The following is a 13,768-nucleotide window of genomic DNA, read 5'->3' on the forward strand; positions in this document are numbered from 1 at the left end:
AAATAACTGTGAGAGATGATGATATACTTTTCTATACATTGTTTTTTTTAATACCAGTGGCATTTAAGAATGGTAATTAACTTATGAAGCAATATCACACATAATTAAGAAAGCAAATTTGTATTTGCTGTGCCCTAAATTGTACCACAGGAAAGTACGTAATATGTACTTGTTAAGCTAGTTGGTTATGATTTTAATAATTGAAAAAAAAGTCAATGTTACTGGAAAATTCAACTAAAACCTTAAAAAAGTATAAATATACCTTCAATAAGTATAAAGTATATTGCTGGACAGATGTTAGATTTGTAAAAATATCCTTAATGACTTAATAATACATGGCTTAACTATATTTTAACAATAACAGGAATATTATATATAGTAAACAAAATCAAAACCAACACTTGTAAAACAAACAACATTATAAGCAATGAATTAGTACTTTCAGATGACTTGACAGATATGTTGATTTTATGATATTGAGGGCCATTAGGTTTATAAATGTTAAAGACTCTTCTTCCACATGACTCCCTCTAAGATGATAGACAATAATGTAAGTGAAACTATTTAAAAAGTGTTTTAAAAATTTCATTTATAACCCCTTAAAGACTGTGTTGATAAAGCAACAAAACTTTTAAGATCTGTTCCCTTTTCATATCTATTACATGTAAATCTTTTAAAATGTAAATGTCACTTATGAGATAGACAATTAATGGTCCATTATAGAGAATAATAGAGCTAGGCTATATTGAGTAATCTATTGTAAAATACAGTTACATGGAAATGAGAAGGGCATGCTCAGCTGAAACTGGCTGATTTTAGTACAGAAATATGACTCATAATCTTTTATATACCATTTAAAACTACTGAATTAATGATTATGTTTAGAGATCCATTTAAAATGTCATTTAAAAAACACTCTTCAAGATCTTTTAAGCAGAAGATCCTCATACTTCCGTATGCTTCTGACATTTAGTAAATTGCTAAGGAAGTAAGTTATTATCAAGTTTCGACTGAGTTCAAGAGAATGCCTAGTCTCCATAAATAAAAGGTATATAACGGAAACGCATCAGAGAGTTGAAAAATAGTCTCATCGTGCTTTTGAAGAAACTTCTTGACTTCTTGGTCATCAGGCCCTATACCTGAAGTGTTGCCTTCCTTGGTATCCTTTTGAAGAATCTGCTCCAGAACCCAGAACAGGGAGAAAATATTTTCATAGTGTGTCACATAACTGGCTTGCACCTACAAAGAAACAACAAATGCCTTTAAAAGACATATTGGTTGTAGCTCAGCTCAGACAAAGCCAAAAAAGATATATTTTCAGACAAAAAGTAAATACTTGATACATTTAATACTATCTTCCTGTCCTTTAACTGAGGTAGAGAGAGAACAAAGGAGGACATTTCTTATTTTTCAAAAACTTCAGAGTTTTGGTAAATGATTTCTCTTAATGGTTTACAAAGCTCCAAATCTCTTCTCTGTATTCCTACTATAATTCATTACTCAGATGAATCTGAGAATATCTGACAATGTCTTGTGTGTTGAATTCAGTGTTGTGATAAAGACTTCCAATGCATGCCACCTTTGCCAATGATAATATACAGATCTTTATGGGTAGGATTTAAGAACATGTTTCAATGTAAAACTCAGTCCTAGAACAGTTATGATCTGTAAGAGACCAGGCATGATCTCGTTCTACACAAATCAAGGAGGAATAGGATTAGACTGTATAGAATTAGATACATGGTCATGAGGAAAAATGTAGATGTGTCTTGTAGAAGTCATTATTGACTCTAGATGGTTGAAAGTGGGATGAGCCAAAGGCCTAAAATGAGGACAATGGAAAGCATCACATGAGGGAATACAGGAATCAGTTTAAAGATATCAAATGGCTTTATCATTTGCTTATTAAGATATGTGTTGGAAACATTCCCCAAATCTAACCATTCTAATAATATATAACTAAAAGAAACATTCTCTTAGAGCTCTGAGAAATGTATTCTTCAGCAAGGGGGTCCTTAAACAATTATATATATACAGATACCCAATACTTTCTTTTATTGAGGTTTAACTGACAAAACTTGTTTCAGGTATCAGGTAATGACTTGATATTTATATACATTGCAAAATGATCACTATGGTAAATCTAGGTAACATCTCACTATATACAGTTAGCAAATTTTTCTTCTTGTGATGAGAACTTTCAAGATCCATTCTCTTAGCTACTTTCAAATACGCAACACAGTATTATTAGCTATAGTCACCATGCTGTACATTATATTTCTGTGACTTAGATTCATTTTGTAACTGGAAATTTGTACCTTTTCATTCCGTTCACCCATTTCAGCCACCTACCAACCCCTACCTCAGGCAACTACCACTCGGTTCTCTATATCCATGAGCTCGGTTTTGGTTTTGTTCAATTTTGTTTTGTTTTTAAACTGCATTTTATGGTATTTATCTTTTTTCCGTCTGGCTTATGTCACTTACCATATTGCCCTCAAGGTCCATACATGTCACAAATGGCAAGATTTCATTCTTTTTAAAAAAAATCTTTATTTTTGAGAGTGAGACAGAGAGAGAAAGAGTGTGAGCAGAGGAGAGACAGACACAGAATCTGAAGCAGGCTCCAGGGTCCAAGCTGTCAGCACAGAGCCTGATGTGGGGCTTGAGCCCACAAACTTCGACACCATGACCTGAGCCAAAGTCGGATGCTCAACCGACTGAGCCCCCAGGCACCCCAATTTTCATTCTTTTTTTATGGCTGAATAACAATCCATTGTGTGTGTATGTGTGCGCACACACACATGTTCTCCCTTCTGACAAAGGCCACAGCATCCCAGGCAATTTGAAGGCAAGAGGGTACCTTTCCTTGGCTCTAGGACTCTTACTCTGGGCATGTTTAACTCTACTTCCAGGTGGGCTGGGATCCTCAGTCATGTTGCTCTGGACTTTGTTTTTCCTCTTAACAGAATTTATCTGTCTTGAGTTCCACCTATATCCTAAATGCCTATACTAAATCATTTGATACATTCTTTTACTCTAAGATATTAACAGTTATAGAATATTATTTTGGAATGAACTCCTCTCTCTGGGGGCAGCATGCACTTAACTAACATGCCTTAGCAGCATTTCCTCTCAACACGACTAAAAGGGCATGTCTGTTGGGGCGGTCTTTTCTGTAGTCCCCTAATGTCATCACACTGGCAGCTGCCTGCTCTGCTTAATCATATGCTCAGGCACTTTCTGAATTAGTGCCTAAACTGAATAAAACTATGATAAGTGCTATTAAGATGATAGTCTACTATATTTTGGTGTAATTTTTATAATCTCAGCATCAAACTAGATGGAATCATATCAGTGTTGGTAAGTACCCAACACAGGTGGAACATACCCACCAGGAAAACACTCGAGTATTTTGCCTGTACATCCTGCCAGGAAGATTGAATAACCCCAGTACATGAGCAAAATGGCTTTGTGTATCTGATAAAATACTATCAGTTTGTCTTTCAATCCAGGTCTTTTAAAATTAAAGGAGACTTGAAAGGAAGCTTTGAGAGTTCCATGACTACTTCTTCTTACCTAATCCTATTTTATATAATAGCGGAACTTCCAAAGAGAAAATACCTTCCTGGTAGAAAAATCACCAGGTATTTTTGGAGAGTATTTTCAGAATTAAAACAATTCTTATATTTATTTTTCTATCCCTGAGCAGGGCTTAGGAAAGTTAAAGTGTTCAAATATTTTTCCAGTGGTGAAAAATATTAATTTTCTTTACATGCTGCTAAATTTCACTTCAAAACCTACATTCTGAGGTTAGGCTATAGACACTAATGCCAGTTTCCTAATTATTGTTTTAGTTGGAATTCAGTCAAGGTTAACCTGATGTTTTTGTAGAGACTAATTATTCTTGAAGCAGACACTGCTATTTGCTTATCCCACCCATATCTCTTTTACCCTTCCTTTTCATCAAAAGAACCCGTTTTACTCAGTGGCAATGGATTACCTAAAAAGGCACACTTTCCAGTCTCTTTTAAGGCTAATTTTGTTCAAAGAGATGTAAATATAAGTAACTGGGTGGGGCTTCTGGGAAAGCTCTTTAATAGTAGGTGAAGTCTGATAGAAGAAAGCTTTGCCTTCCCTCTTCACCAGTGCTCCTGCTTGGAAATACCCATGCAGTGCTTGGAGGCAGAGTAGCCATCTTGTAAGCTTGAGGATGAGGGCCACCCACGCGCAGGTTCTGGAGGCATGGCGCAGCTCAACGCACCCTCACAGGATGGCTGTACCCCCCTGCACTATGCTGGGGTCCCCTTCCTCTATTTTGGTCTTTTAGAATTGCAACCCTGAGACTTCATCTAGGCAGGAAGGGAGCTCTGAAGGTCTCTTTGCCTTCAGTAGGTGCTGCTTTCTGCTGTCTTGACACTGAAAGGACAGAGTTGCTTACGGGGGCAATAACAGGGTCACAGTTCTTGACAGAAGATGACGTAACAAAATGTGCTGCATATTTGAATGTGGCTGACAGACACATGAAACGATGCTCAGCATCCCTCCTCATCAGGGAAATACAAATCAAAACCACACTGAGATACCACCTCACACCAGCCAGAGTGACTAAAATGAGCAAATCAGAGGACTCTAGATGCTGGCGAGGATGTGGAGAAACGGGCACCCTCCTACACTGTTGGTGGGAATGTAAACTGGTACAGCCCCTCTGGAAAACAGTGTGGAGGTTCCTCAGGAAACTAACAATAGAACTCCCCTATGACCCAGCAATAGCACTGCTAGGAATTTACCCAAGGGATACAGAAATGCTGAGGCATAGGAGCACATGTACCCCAATGTTCATAGCAGCACTCTCCACAATAGCTAAAACATGGAAAGAGAGTAAGTGTCCATCATCGGACGAATGGATCAAGAAGATGTGGTTTATCCATACCATGGAATACTACATGGCAATGAGAAACAATGAAATCTGGCCATGTGTAGCAACATGGAGGGACCTTGAGGGTGTTATGCTGAGTGAAATAAGTCAGGCAGAGAAGGACAGATACCATATGTTTGCATGTATAGGAGGATTAGGAGGAACTTAACTGAGGAACAAGGGGGAGAATAAGGGGGGAAATGGTGGGGGAAAGGGAGAGAGGCAAACCATGAGAGACTCTTGAATGCTGACAAAAACTAAGGACTGATGGATGTGGGGGGGGGATGGGCATGGAGGAGGACACTTGTGGGGATGAGCACTGAGTGTTATGTGGAAACTAATTTGACAATAAACTATTAGAAAAAAAATATTTGAATGTGGCTGTGGTTTGGATGTTTATATTTAATATTGAAACTATGAAAATGTAATAGTTCATTAAATTCAGCATATAATTTATGTGTGCTTGTCAAAGGCATGCAGACGTGATGTCTGACACTATCAGAAATAAGCTGGTACGTATGGAAGGGGTGAAAACATAACACGATGGTTTTCTTATTGCTACAAGCAGAAGAGGTGAAGGAGAAAATTAGATCATTACAGAGTAGAAAATCAAGTCAAAGAGTATGGGCAAATAACCTAAATGTTAAATTAAATGTTCACTGAATATAAATATACCTTTGGCTCTGGTATCCTCCATGCCAGAATTTATTAGACAGAAGCAATAAGTAAGATACAACTAAAATTAGTAGTCTCTAAAAGACTGAATAATACTTTAGAGGAAAAGGTCAGGTGTCACCATGGATAATTAAGTGGGAAACTTATCCCTGAGTTTTAATAACTTAGCCATTTTTATCTACTAGAAAGCAAAAAAGACAGTAGATTTCAGTGAAGGAGAGGAGGAGGATGAAGTTAACCCTCTATAAACAATTTACTAAGCAGCTTGCAGCTTCTGAAGTGCAGGAGAAAGCACCAGAAGAACTGACAAATAAGCAGGTGCTTAGCTAGGGGCCCATTGAAATCCTGAGTATGACCACGCTAGCCAACAATGCTTGAGAACAGAGGAGGAGAAACATAAGCACATTATGTATAATGTATGTAGATATAAAGTCAATGAACTCATGAGTAATAGAAGCACACATTCACTTAAAACTTTGTCTCGGCAAAAACTGTTATATCCTTTTCTGTTCCCTACAAGCTGGGAGCCAGACCATACTGAAAGTGTATGAAGCAAAAGGCCGATCAGAGCAGAGTATATTAATTAGGGAAGATTTTTCTAGAGATGAATTGTGAGCCAGGGCTCAAAAGGAATGAGGGTGCAGATCGGTGAATCATCTTTTTTATCAGATTGCCAGGTAAAGAAGAATAAAAAGGATCTAATAGGTATTAATCCAGTTTGCTTTATTCAGATAATGGTGTGATTGTCTGCCTAAAATGTTGAATCCTGGAGACTGGTTCTAAGGACCTGTTTCTAATTTTGGGGGTAACAGATGAAAAGTTCTAAACTATTAAAACTACTAACATTTGCAATCTGGATATTTTGCCTTGTTCCCCACGGGAAATAGATCAAGTATGCAAGATTTATAGGTAAAACTACTTATAAAAGTTATGAAACTACTTATGCAAGATTTATATATAAAACTATTTATGAAAGTAATACATAACAAAAAAAATTAAATCTGTGATTATGAGCCTTGTTTGAAAATAATGATTTTCTCATTAACAGATTGTACCTGCTTTTCTCAAATATGCTTCTTAAGGCTGAAATTATATAATAAGGTAATAGCAAATTGAACAGACTGAAAAAGAAAATGGTCCACAGTGGACAAGGAGTCTGGACAAGAATCACAGAAAGGGGAAGGATGATTTGTATTTGTTTGACAAAAAGGTCTAGGCTGAGACTCCAAACAAGAACAGATATGGCAGAGGCCCTTACTGGTTGAGATCTTTGAGAAAATAGAATCTTATTAAGCAAGATTTTTTTTTTTGGGGAGGCCATCAATTGAAAACATATTCATTGCTTATTATACTCCAACTCTGCACTTCCTAGCTATATGAACTGGGCAAGTTATTTAATCTTGCTAAACCTCACTTTCCACATCTAAAATTTGGAAATAATCAAGGTAACCCCTCCCTGGGGTTGCTGAGAGAACAGATTAACTTACAAATTTTAAACACAGCACAGGATACATATGCATATTTACCTATTTAAAACACACACATTTTTCAAATAAGTATTACCTATTTGTTATCATCACCATCATTATCGCTATGTTTTTACCCAAAGTGAAAAAGATATAGTCTCTAACCATAAGGTACTCTGCACCTGGAGGAAGGCTACTGGTATTACTCAAGTACTATACTTGGTCAATTTTTGGAAACATTTCAAATTGTTCATCTAGGGCTGTGTAAAGAAACTAAGGATGTCCCTTCATCTACTTTCTTAAGAAAGTCATTCATAGACAATTTTAGCAGAGCATTCTTATTTTGGATAGAAGGATGATGCTGAGGAACCAAAATGTGTTCCTCACATTATTTTAAAGGCTTTCTGATATTAGGAGGCCCTGAGGAAGGTGTAAGTATGGGTTAAATGCAGTCTTATGGGATATGAACAACTGTAAAAAGTCCATCAGCCCAATCCCTACCTCCAGGTCCCTAACAAGACATGATATTTAAGCAGCCAGCTTGACTGCTGCTTCTAAAATGTTATATTCTCCAATTATCTGACTAGCATGAAATAGATCAACTTGTTCAAGTCTATCTTAGAGGCAAGTTAGTAGAAATGAGTTTCTGATTCCTGATAATTTGCCCTTCTGGTGACTAACCCAATAACATCATAGATTAAATCCCAGGTACTTAAAAATTTTATATTTGCCCTTTTTTTCTGGGGAAATACTCTATGATTTGACTCTGATGTTTCACTTTCTGGCCATCAGAATAAGCATTTTGGTGGATATGATAAGATAGATAGATTCCACATAGATTTTATTTCTCAGGTTTCTTCACGTAAAGAATACAGAATTCCTAATACATGGACATGGCATTTTTCTGTTCTAACAGATTTGCTTAATCAACTTTAAGTACCCTTACACTGAATCCTCACTGCTTTCTCAGGATCTTTCCCTTAATAATGGGGTCATCGATTCCACTTATAGGAAACTTTTTATCATTTAATACTATAATATTTAACTTAATCTAAGGCTATAAATCCCTTTCAAGATCATCTACTATTTGGACTTCCATCACAGTAGTTTCTGACATAGCAGAATAAACTGGATAATTTAGTTATTAATAGAAGAGTCTATTAAGTGAAACAACAGGGTTGGAGACTAGGATAAAGGCAGCTAAATTCTTTAAGGACTAACTCAGCTGGGAGTATTTAGGACTTTAAAATTTTGCTTCTGCTTGCTTTGTACTCTTCCCTCTCTTCTTTCAGTCCTATTGCATTCGTTGGGTTGTTTCATGAGCCATACCCTATGGTAAGTGCTGAGGATACAGAGATGAATAAGACAAGACGGCTACCTCTATAGGAATTCCTAGTATGCTCCTGGGGAGACAAAGAAGTAAATAAATAATGCCAATGCAGAGTGCATGCTGTAAGGAATATTAAAAACAAAACAAAACAAAACAAAACCCTCCAAAGACAACTGAGTAACATGGTGTGAGAAGACACTAAATGTCACAAATGAGTTCGGTTGTGATGATACTGAAGGCTCACTTCCTCTTAGGAGGATGGCAGGATTATTTTGGAGAGATGACTTGGAAATTACTATCAGCATAGCTGAAACACCTGTTTGGCTACTACCACAGGAGCCTCTGTCTTTGGCTGGTGAATATGCATCAAAGCCGGAGAGAGGCAGAAAACTTAAAGGGGTGTGGGGAAAAATGTCACGAATCTCTGCAGAATCTCTATGCGTCAGGCTTCTCTAAGGCAATGGAACCAGACTAGACTACCTGGTGTGTGCAGTCAAGGGCCAAATCAGTTCTATATGTTAACAAAATCTTAAAGAGTGTATTTGGTTCTTTGAGGTCTAAGGTTACTTAAATGTTTTACATTTACCTTCATGAAGAAGGTACAGATAAAGAAGCACAAAAGTAGTATTCTTGGGGAAAAAATGTACTGTTTCACCAAGATAAGCCATTCCCATTCATGTAATTAAGATACAGCTTGAGAAAAAGATATCGAAATTGGTGAAGTATCTGATATATATTGAAAATGGATGGCCATTAATGATCTAAAACAATTGTCCAAATTGCCACTGGGGGTAAAATCAACAAGAAACATTCTTCTTTAGGACTCTAAATAAAGATTATCCAAGACAGCATCAAAACCTGTCCAGCTAGGCAGAAGGCAGAAGGCAGGAGGAGCCAGATTTGATGGAGTAGCATTAGTGACTGCCTAGCCAAGACAAAGACAGAGGCAAAAATAATTTCCTAGAGGCTGTTTATCTAAGCTTTGATTCATTAGCCAAAATAAGCAAGAAGTGTGTGTGTGTGTGTGTGTGTGTGTGTGTGTGTGTGTGTGTATTTAAGAGCACTGGATTCAAAGCCCAAGACCAATGACAAAAAGAAGATGGGCTCACAGTGACCCTTTGCAATAATTTGGTCTGTAAAGTGAAAGCCAAATCTGATTGGCCTCGGATGATCTACTAATTATCTCCCAAAGGCCAACCGAACAGGGTTGGAATCACAGAAATTAAGTCAACATATTTGTCCCTTTTTCTTTCCTATTTTCAATATGTATCACCACTAATTCAATGAAACCAGTTTATCAGAACTTGGTATCAAAGGCTAAGTGAAACTGCACAACACCTAGAAAAGTCTGGAAACACAATGGAGGAAAAACAATGAGTTCTTAAAAACATTTTATACCACTGAAGTTGAGACTGGGCCTAGAGCAAAGTGAGTAATACATTCTTGTTCTTTTATTTTCTTTTTTAAATCAGCCAACCTCCTTTTTTTTTTTTTTTTTTAAATAAGGCCTTTTGCGATCTAATTGACTTACATGAAAATTTATCCCTTTCAGGTGTTTAGCTTTATGAATTTGATAAATCACTTTTAAGAACAGAGGAATGTAACGTTAGAAATAATCTCTGAATAAAGAAGCAGCAACCATGCCACAACCATGTGGGATTATTTAGTAACATTTTAAATGTTACCCTATATCTAGTTGATCTTTTATTAATATATAAACATACACATTTACTGTTTTTTTCCTACACATTTAACTATAATTTTGTTATCTGAAGATACTCTAGAGAAATTTTTGAAAAGAAAAGATCTACAGGTAATACAGAAAGCTTAGAAGAAGGAACCAGATTTCAAACTATGAGATAGCTTCTCTGGTTTAACCATTTTCATTATCTTCATGCTGAGAGGCTGCTGGGGAAATTTATCTGTCATAAAAATGCTAGGTGACCCTACAGGAAGCCTTCTTATGTTAGGAGCACGTGAGAGTCACTAACTGATGATAAATGAAAAAACAAAATGTATAGAACTAGAGAACTTAGGCTTCTATTTTGTCTCTCGCTCAAATAACATTTCCTAAGTAACTACTGACAACCATAATATGGATGGAATTTATAAAAAAATGACAGGAAATACAGTTTCATATCCTTTGGGCATCACAATTCAAGGTGTGGTTAAATATGAAAACAGTCACAATATAATGTGATGTAGAGCATAAAAGCATTAGGTCCACAGCGTTATCACAGTGGCATTTGCTGTTAAGTGGATTGCAGTTTAAAAAAATGCACTCAGCAAATAATCTTAATAAAGAATTCTAAATGCTACTGTTTGAGAAATTAAATAGCAACGACTTACAAGGGAAATGAAATACATGATGGGAAATTTACATAGTAACTTAAATGCAGTGGAAATAAATAAGTAGTAGAATAATTTTGTATGCATCTAATACACAGGTGTTAAAAGTGTTTCTTATCTTTATAAAATACATATTACAAAATTAAAATCAAGTATTCTGAGGAGATATTTGCGTTTAGAAGACATATCAATTAGCATATTTAACCAATAATGTAGGGACTTGGATACATGCTTTATATGGAATTATTTTCAGAAAAAAATAATGTTCCCAATAAGTTGACTATCATTGGTTAATTTCAAAGACATGTTTAAGATAAACATTGACTACATTTTAAATGTAATTATATTTATTTCTTAATTTGAATCTGAAATTCCAATAAATTTTACATTTCTTTAGGAACTATGCTGCTAACATGAGAAGAGTGATATTTTCTTTATTTAAATTCAAATGGATCTGATATAATGGTGACATTAAAGCTTTAAGATGATATATTTACTAATACAACAAAACCCTCCAAATATTTAAAGAAGGGCTTAAGAAAGAAAAAAATGATTATTTTATTTGAAAGCTTTTTAATACTCTAATTCACAATGTTTCACATGTAAAGGAATACACAGGTACTTGTGAAATGCTCTATTTTGGGGAATAAAGCCCCACATCTCAGGATATCTAATGTCCAAATGACAAAAATCCTGGAATTTGCAGTCCCTGAGCCAGTGAAACAGCTACCAGGACACTATTCCTGGCAGACTGAGCATGTAACTCTGCAGAAGGGTCACTGGGTCCTCACTTGAATCTTCTCAATTCATACCATGAGCTAATTCTGAAGGGTACAAGGGCAGTGAACATGAAGCTGCATATACCTTTTCAAATTAATGTTTTCATTATCTCTGGATAAATACCCAGAAGTGGAATTGCTGGGTCATATGGTAGTTCTATAGTTTACATTTACACCAAGAGTGCACTAAGGATTCCCTTTTCTCCACATTCTTGGTAACACTTGTTATTTGTGTCTTTTTGGTAATAGCCATTCTGACAGAGATATGTCATTGAGATTTTGTTTTGCATTTCCCTGATGTTTAGTGATGTTGAGCATCTTTTCATGTACCTATAGGCTACGTGGATGTCTTCTTTGGAAAAACATCTTTTCAGATCCTCTGCCCATTTTTACTTGGACTTTTTTTTTTTTTTTCCACTATAGAGCTGAGTTCTTTGTATATTTTGGACATTAACCTCTTATCAGATATTTTTTTGTGTGTGTGAACATTTTACCCATTCACTAGGTTGCCTTTTCATTTTGTTGATGGTTTCCTTTACTGTGCAGAAGCTTTTTAGTTTGATGTAATCCTACTTGTTTATTTTGCTTTTGTTGCTTTTGTTACTGGTGTCAGATTCAAAATATCATTCCCAAGACCTGTGTCAGGGAGTTTACTGCATAATTTTTCTTCTAGGAGTTACATGGTTCAGGTCTGATGTACAAGTTTTTAATCCACTTTGAATTAATTTCTGTGGATGGTGTAAGATAGTGGTCCAGTTTCATTCTCCTGCATGTGGCTGTCCAGTTTCCCCAAAGAACTCACTGAAGAGACTGTCCTTTCCCCATTGGATATCTTGAAAATATTACATTGAAAGTCATTATTGATAGATATGTACTTAATGCCATTTTGTTTTGTGTGTGTGTGTGTGTGTGTATGTTTTGTAGTTCTTCTCTGTTCCTTTCTTGTTCTCTTCCTCTCTTCCCTGTGGTTTTATGACTTTGAGTATTATACTTATTTTTCTCATTATTTTTTGTGTATCTACTCTTTTTGCTTTGTGTTTACTATGAAGTCCACATATGACAGTATTTTTTTTGTTGGTAGCAACTTAAATTTGAATACATTTTAAAAACTGTTTTACTGGGGCACCTGGGTGGCTCAGTTGGTTAAGCGTCCGACTTCGGCTCAGGTCATGATCTCATGGTTCGTGGGTTCAAGCCCCGCATCAGGCTCTGTGCTGACAGCTAGCTCAGAGCCTGGAGCCTGTTTCAGATTCTGTGTCTCCCTCTCTCTCTGACCCTCCTTTGCTAATGCTGTCTCTCTCGCTCTTTCTCAGAAATAAATAAAAATCATTAAAACATAAAAAAATTAGAAACTGTTTACTGTCCTCTACCATTTTATTTTTTGATGTCATGTTTTACATTTATATTTTGTATATCTCCTGACCCAAAATTGTAGTTATAGTAATTTTTATTACTAATGTTTTTTAAACTTCCTACTAGCTGTATATGTGTTTAATTAACTATCTTTATTTTATATTCATTTTTACCAGTGAGATTCTTACTTTCATGTATTTTTTGTTAGTGCCTTTTCTTTTCAGCTTTAAAGAAGTCCTTTTAACATTTGTGTAAGACTAGTTTGGTGGTGATAAGCTCTTAACTTTTGTTTGTCTGGAAATTTCTTTAATCTCTCCTTCAATTCTGACTGAAAACCCTGCCAGATAGAGCCTTCTTGGTTGGAAGTTTTTCCCTTTTACAGTTTTAATATATCATGCTCTTCCTTTTAGTCTGCAAAATTCCTGCTGAAACACCAGAGGATAATGTTATGGGGATTCCCTTGTACATAACAAGTTGTTTTCTCTTGTTGCTTTTAAGATTCTCCTTTTATCATTAACTTTTGACATTTAATTATAATGTGTCTTGGTGTGGATCTCATTAGGTTCATTTTATTTGTAACTCTGTATGCTCCTGGACATGGGTGTCTATTTCCTTCCCTAGGAGAAGTTTTCAGCCATTATTTCTTCAAATAAGTTGTTTGCCTCTTTCCTTTTCTCTTCTTCTTCTGGACTGCTAAAATGTGGATGTTATTCTACTTGATGTTTTCCCATAAATAGCTTAAGATACCTTCACTTTTTAAAATTCTTTTTTCTTTTTGCTGCTCTGTTTGATTTAGTTCCACTCCCGTCTTCCAGATCACTGGAAGCTTCTGCTTCAGACTGCCACTGAACTCATTCTAGTGTATTTTTCAGTTCAGTTATTTATTCTTTAGGTCATG

General features: G+C 35.9%; 1 protein-coding gene across 1 annotated transcript in view; it reads right to left on the reverse strand.

The window, feature by feature from the left end:
• Positions 1 to 898: 898 nt before the first annotated feature.
• Positions 899 to 13,768, reverse strand: part of MEI4 (meiotic double-stranded break formation protein 4) — a 216,559-nt gene continuing 203,689 nt past the window's right edge. Inside the window, exon 5 of the mRNA XM_077770392.1 lies at positions 899 to 1,239. Within this exon, the coding sequence (XP_077626518.1) occupies positions 1,000 to 1,239 (240 nt within the window). The 3' untranslated portion in view covers positions 899 to 999. The remainder of the gene's footprint in view (positions 1,240 to 13,768) is intronic.

This window comes from Crocuta crocuta, unplaced genomic scaffold (assembly GCF_008692635.1).
Source record: "Crocuta crocuta isolate KB4526 unplaced genomic scaffold, BGI_CrCroc_1.0 scaffold270, whole genome shotgun sequence".
Lineage (NCBI taxonomy): Eukaryota > Metazoa > Chordata > Mammalia > Carnivora > Hyaenidae > Crocuta > Crocuta crocuta.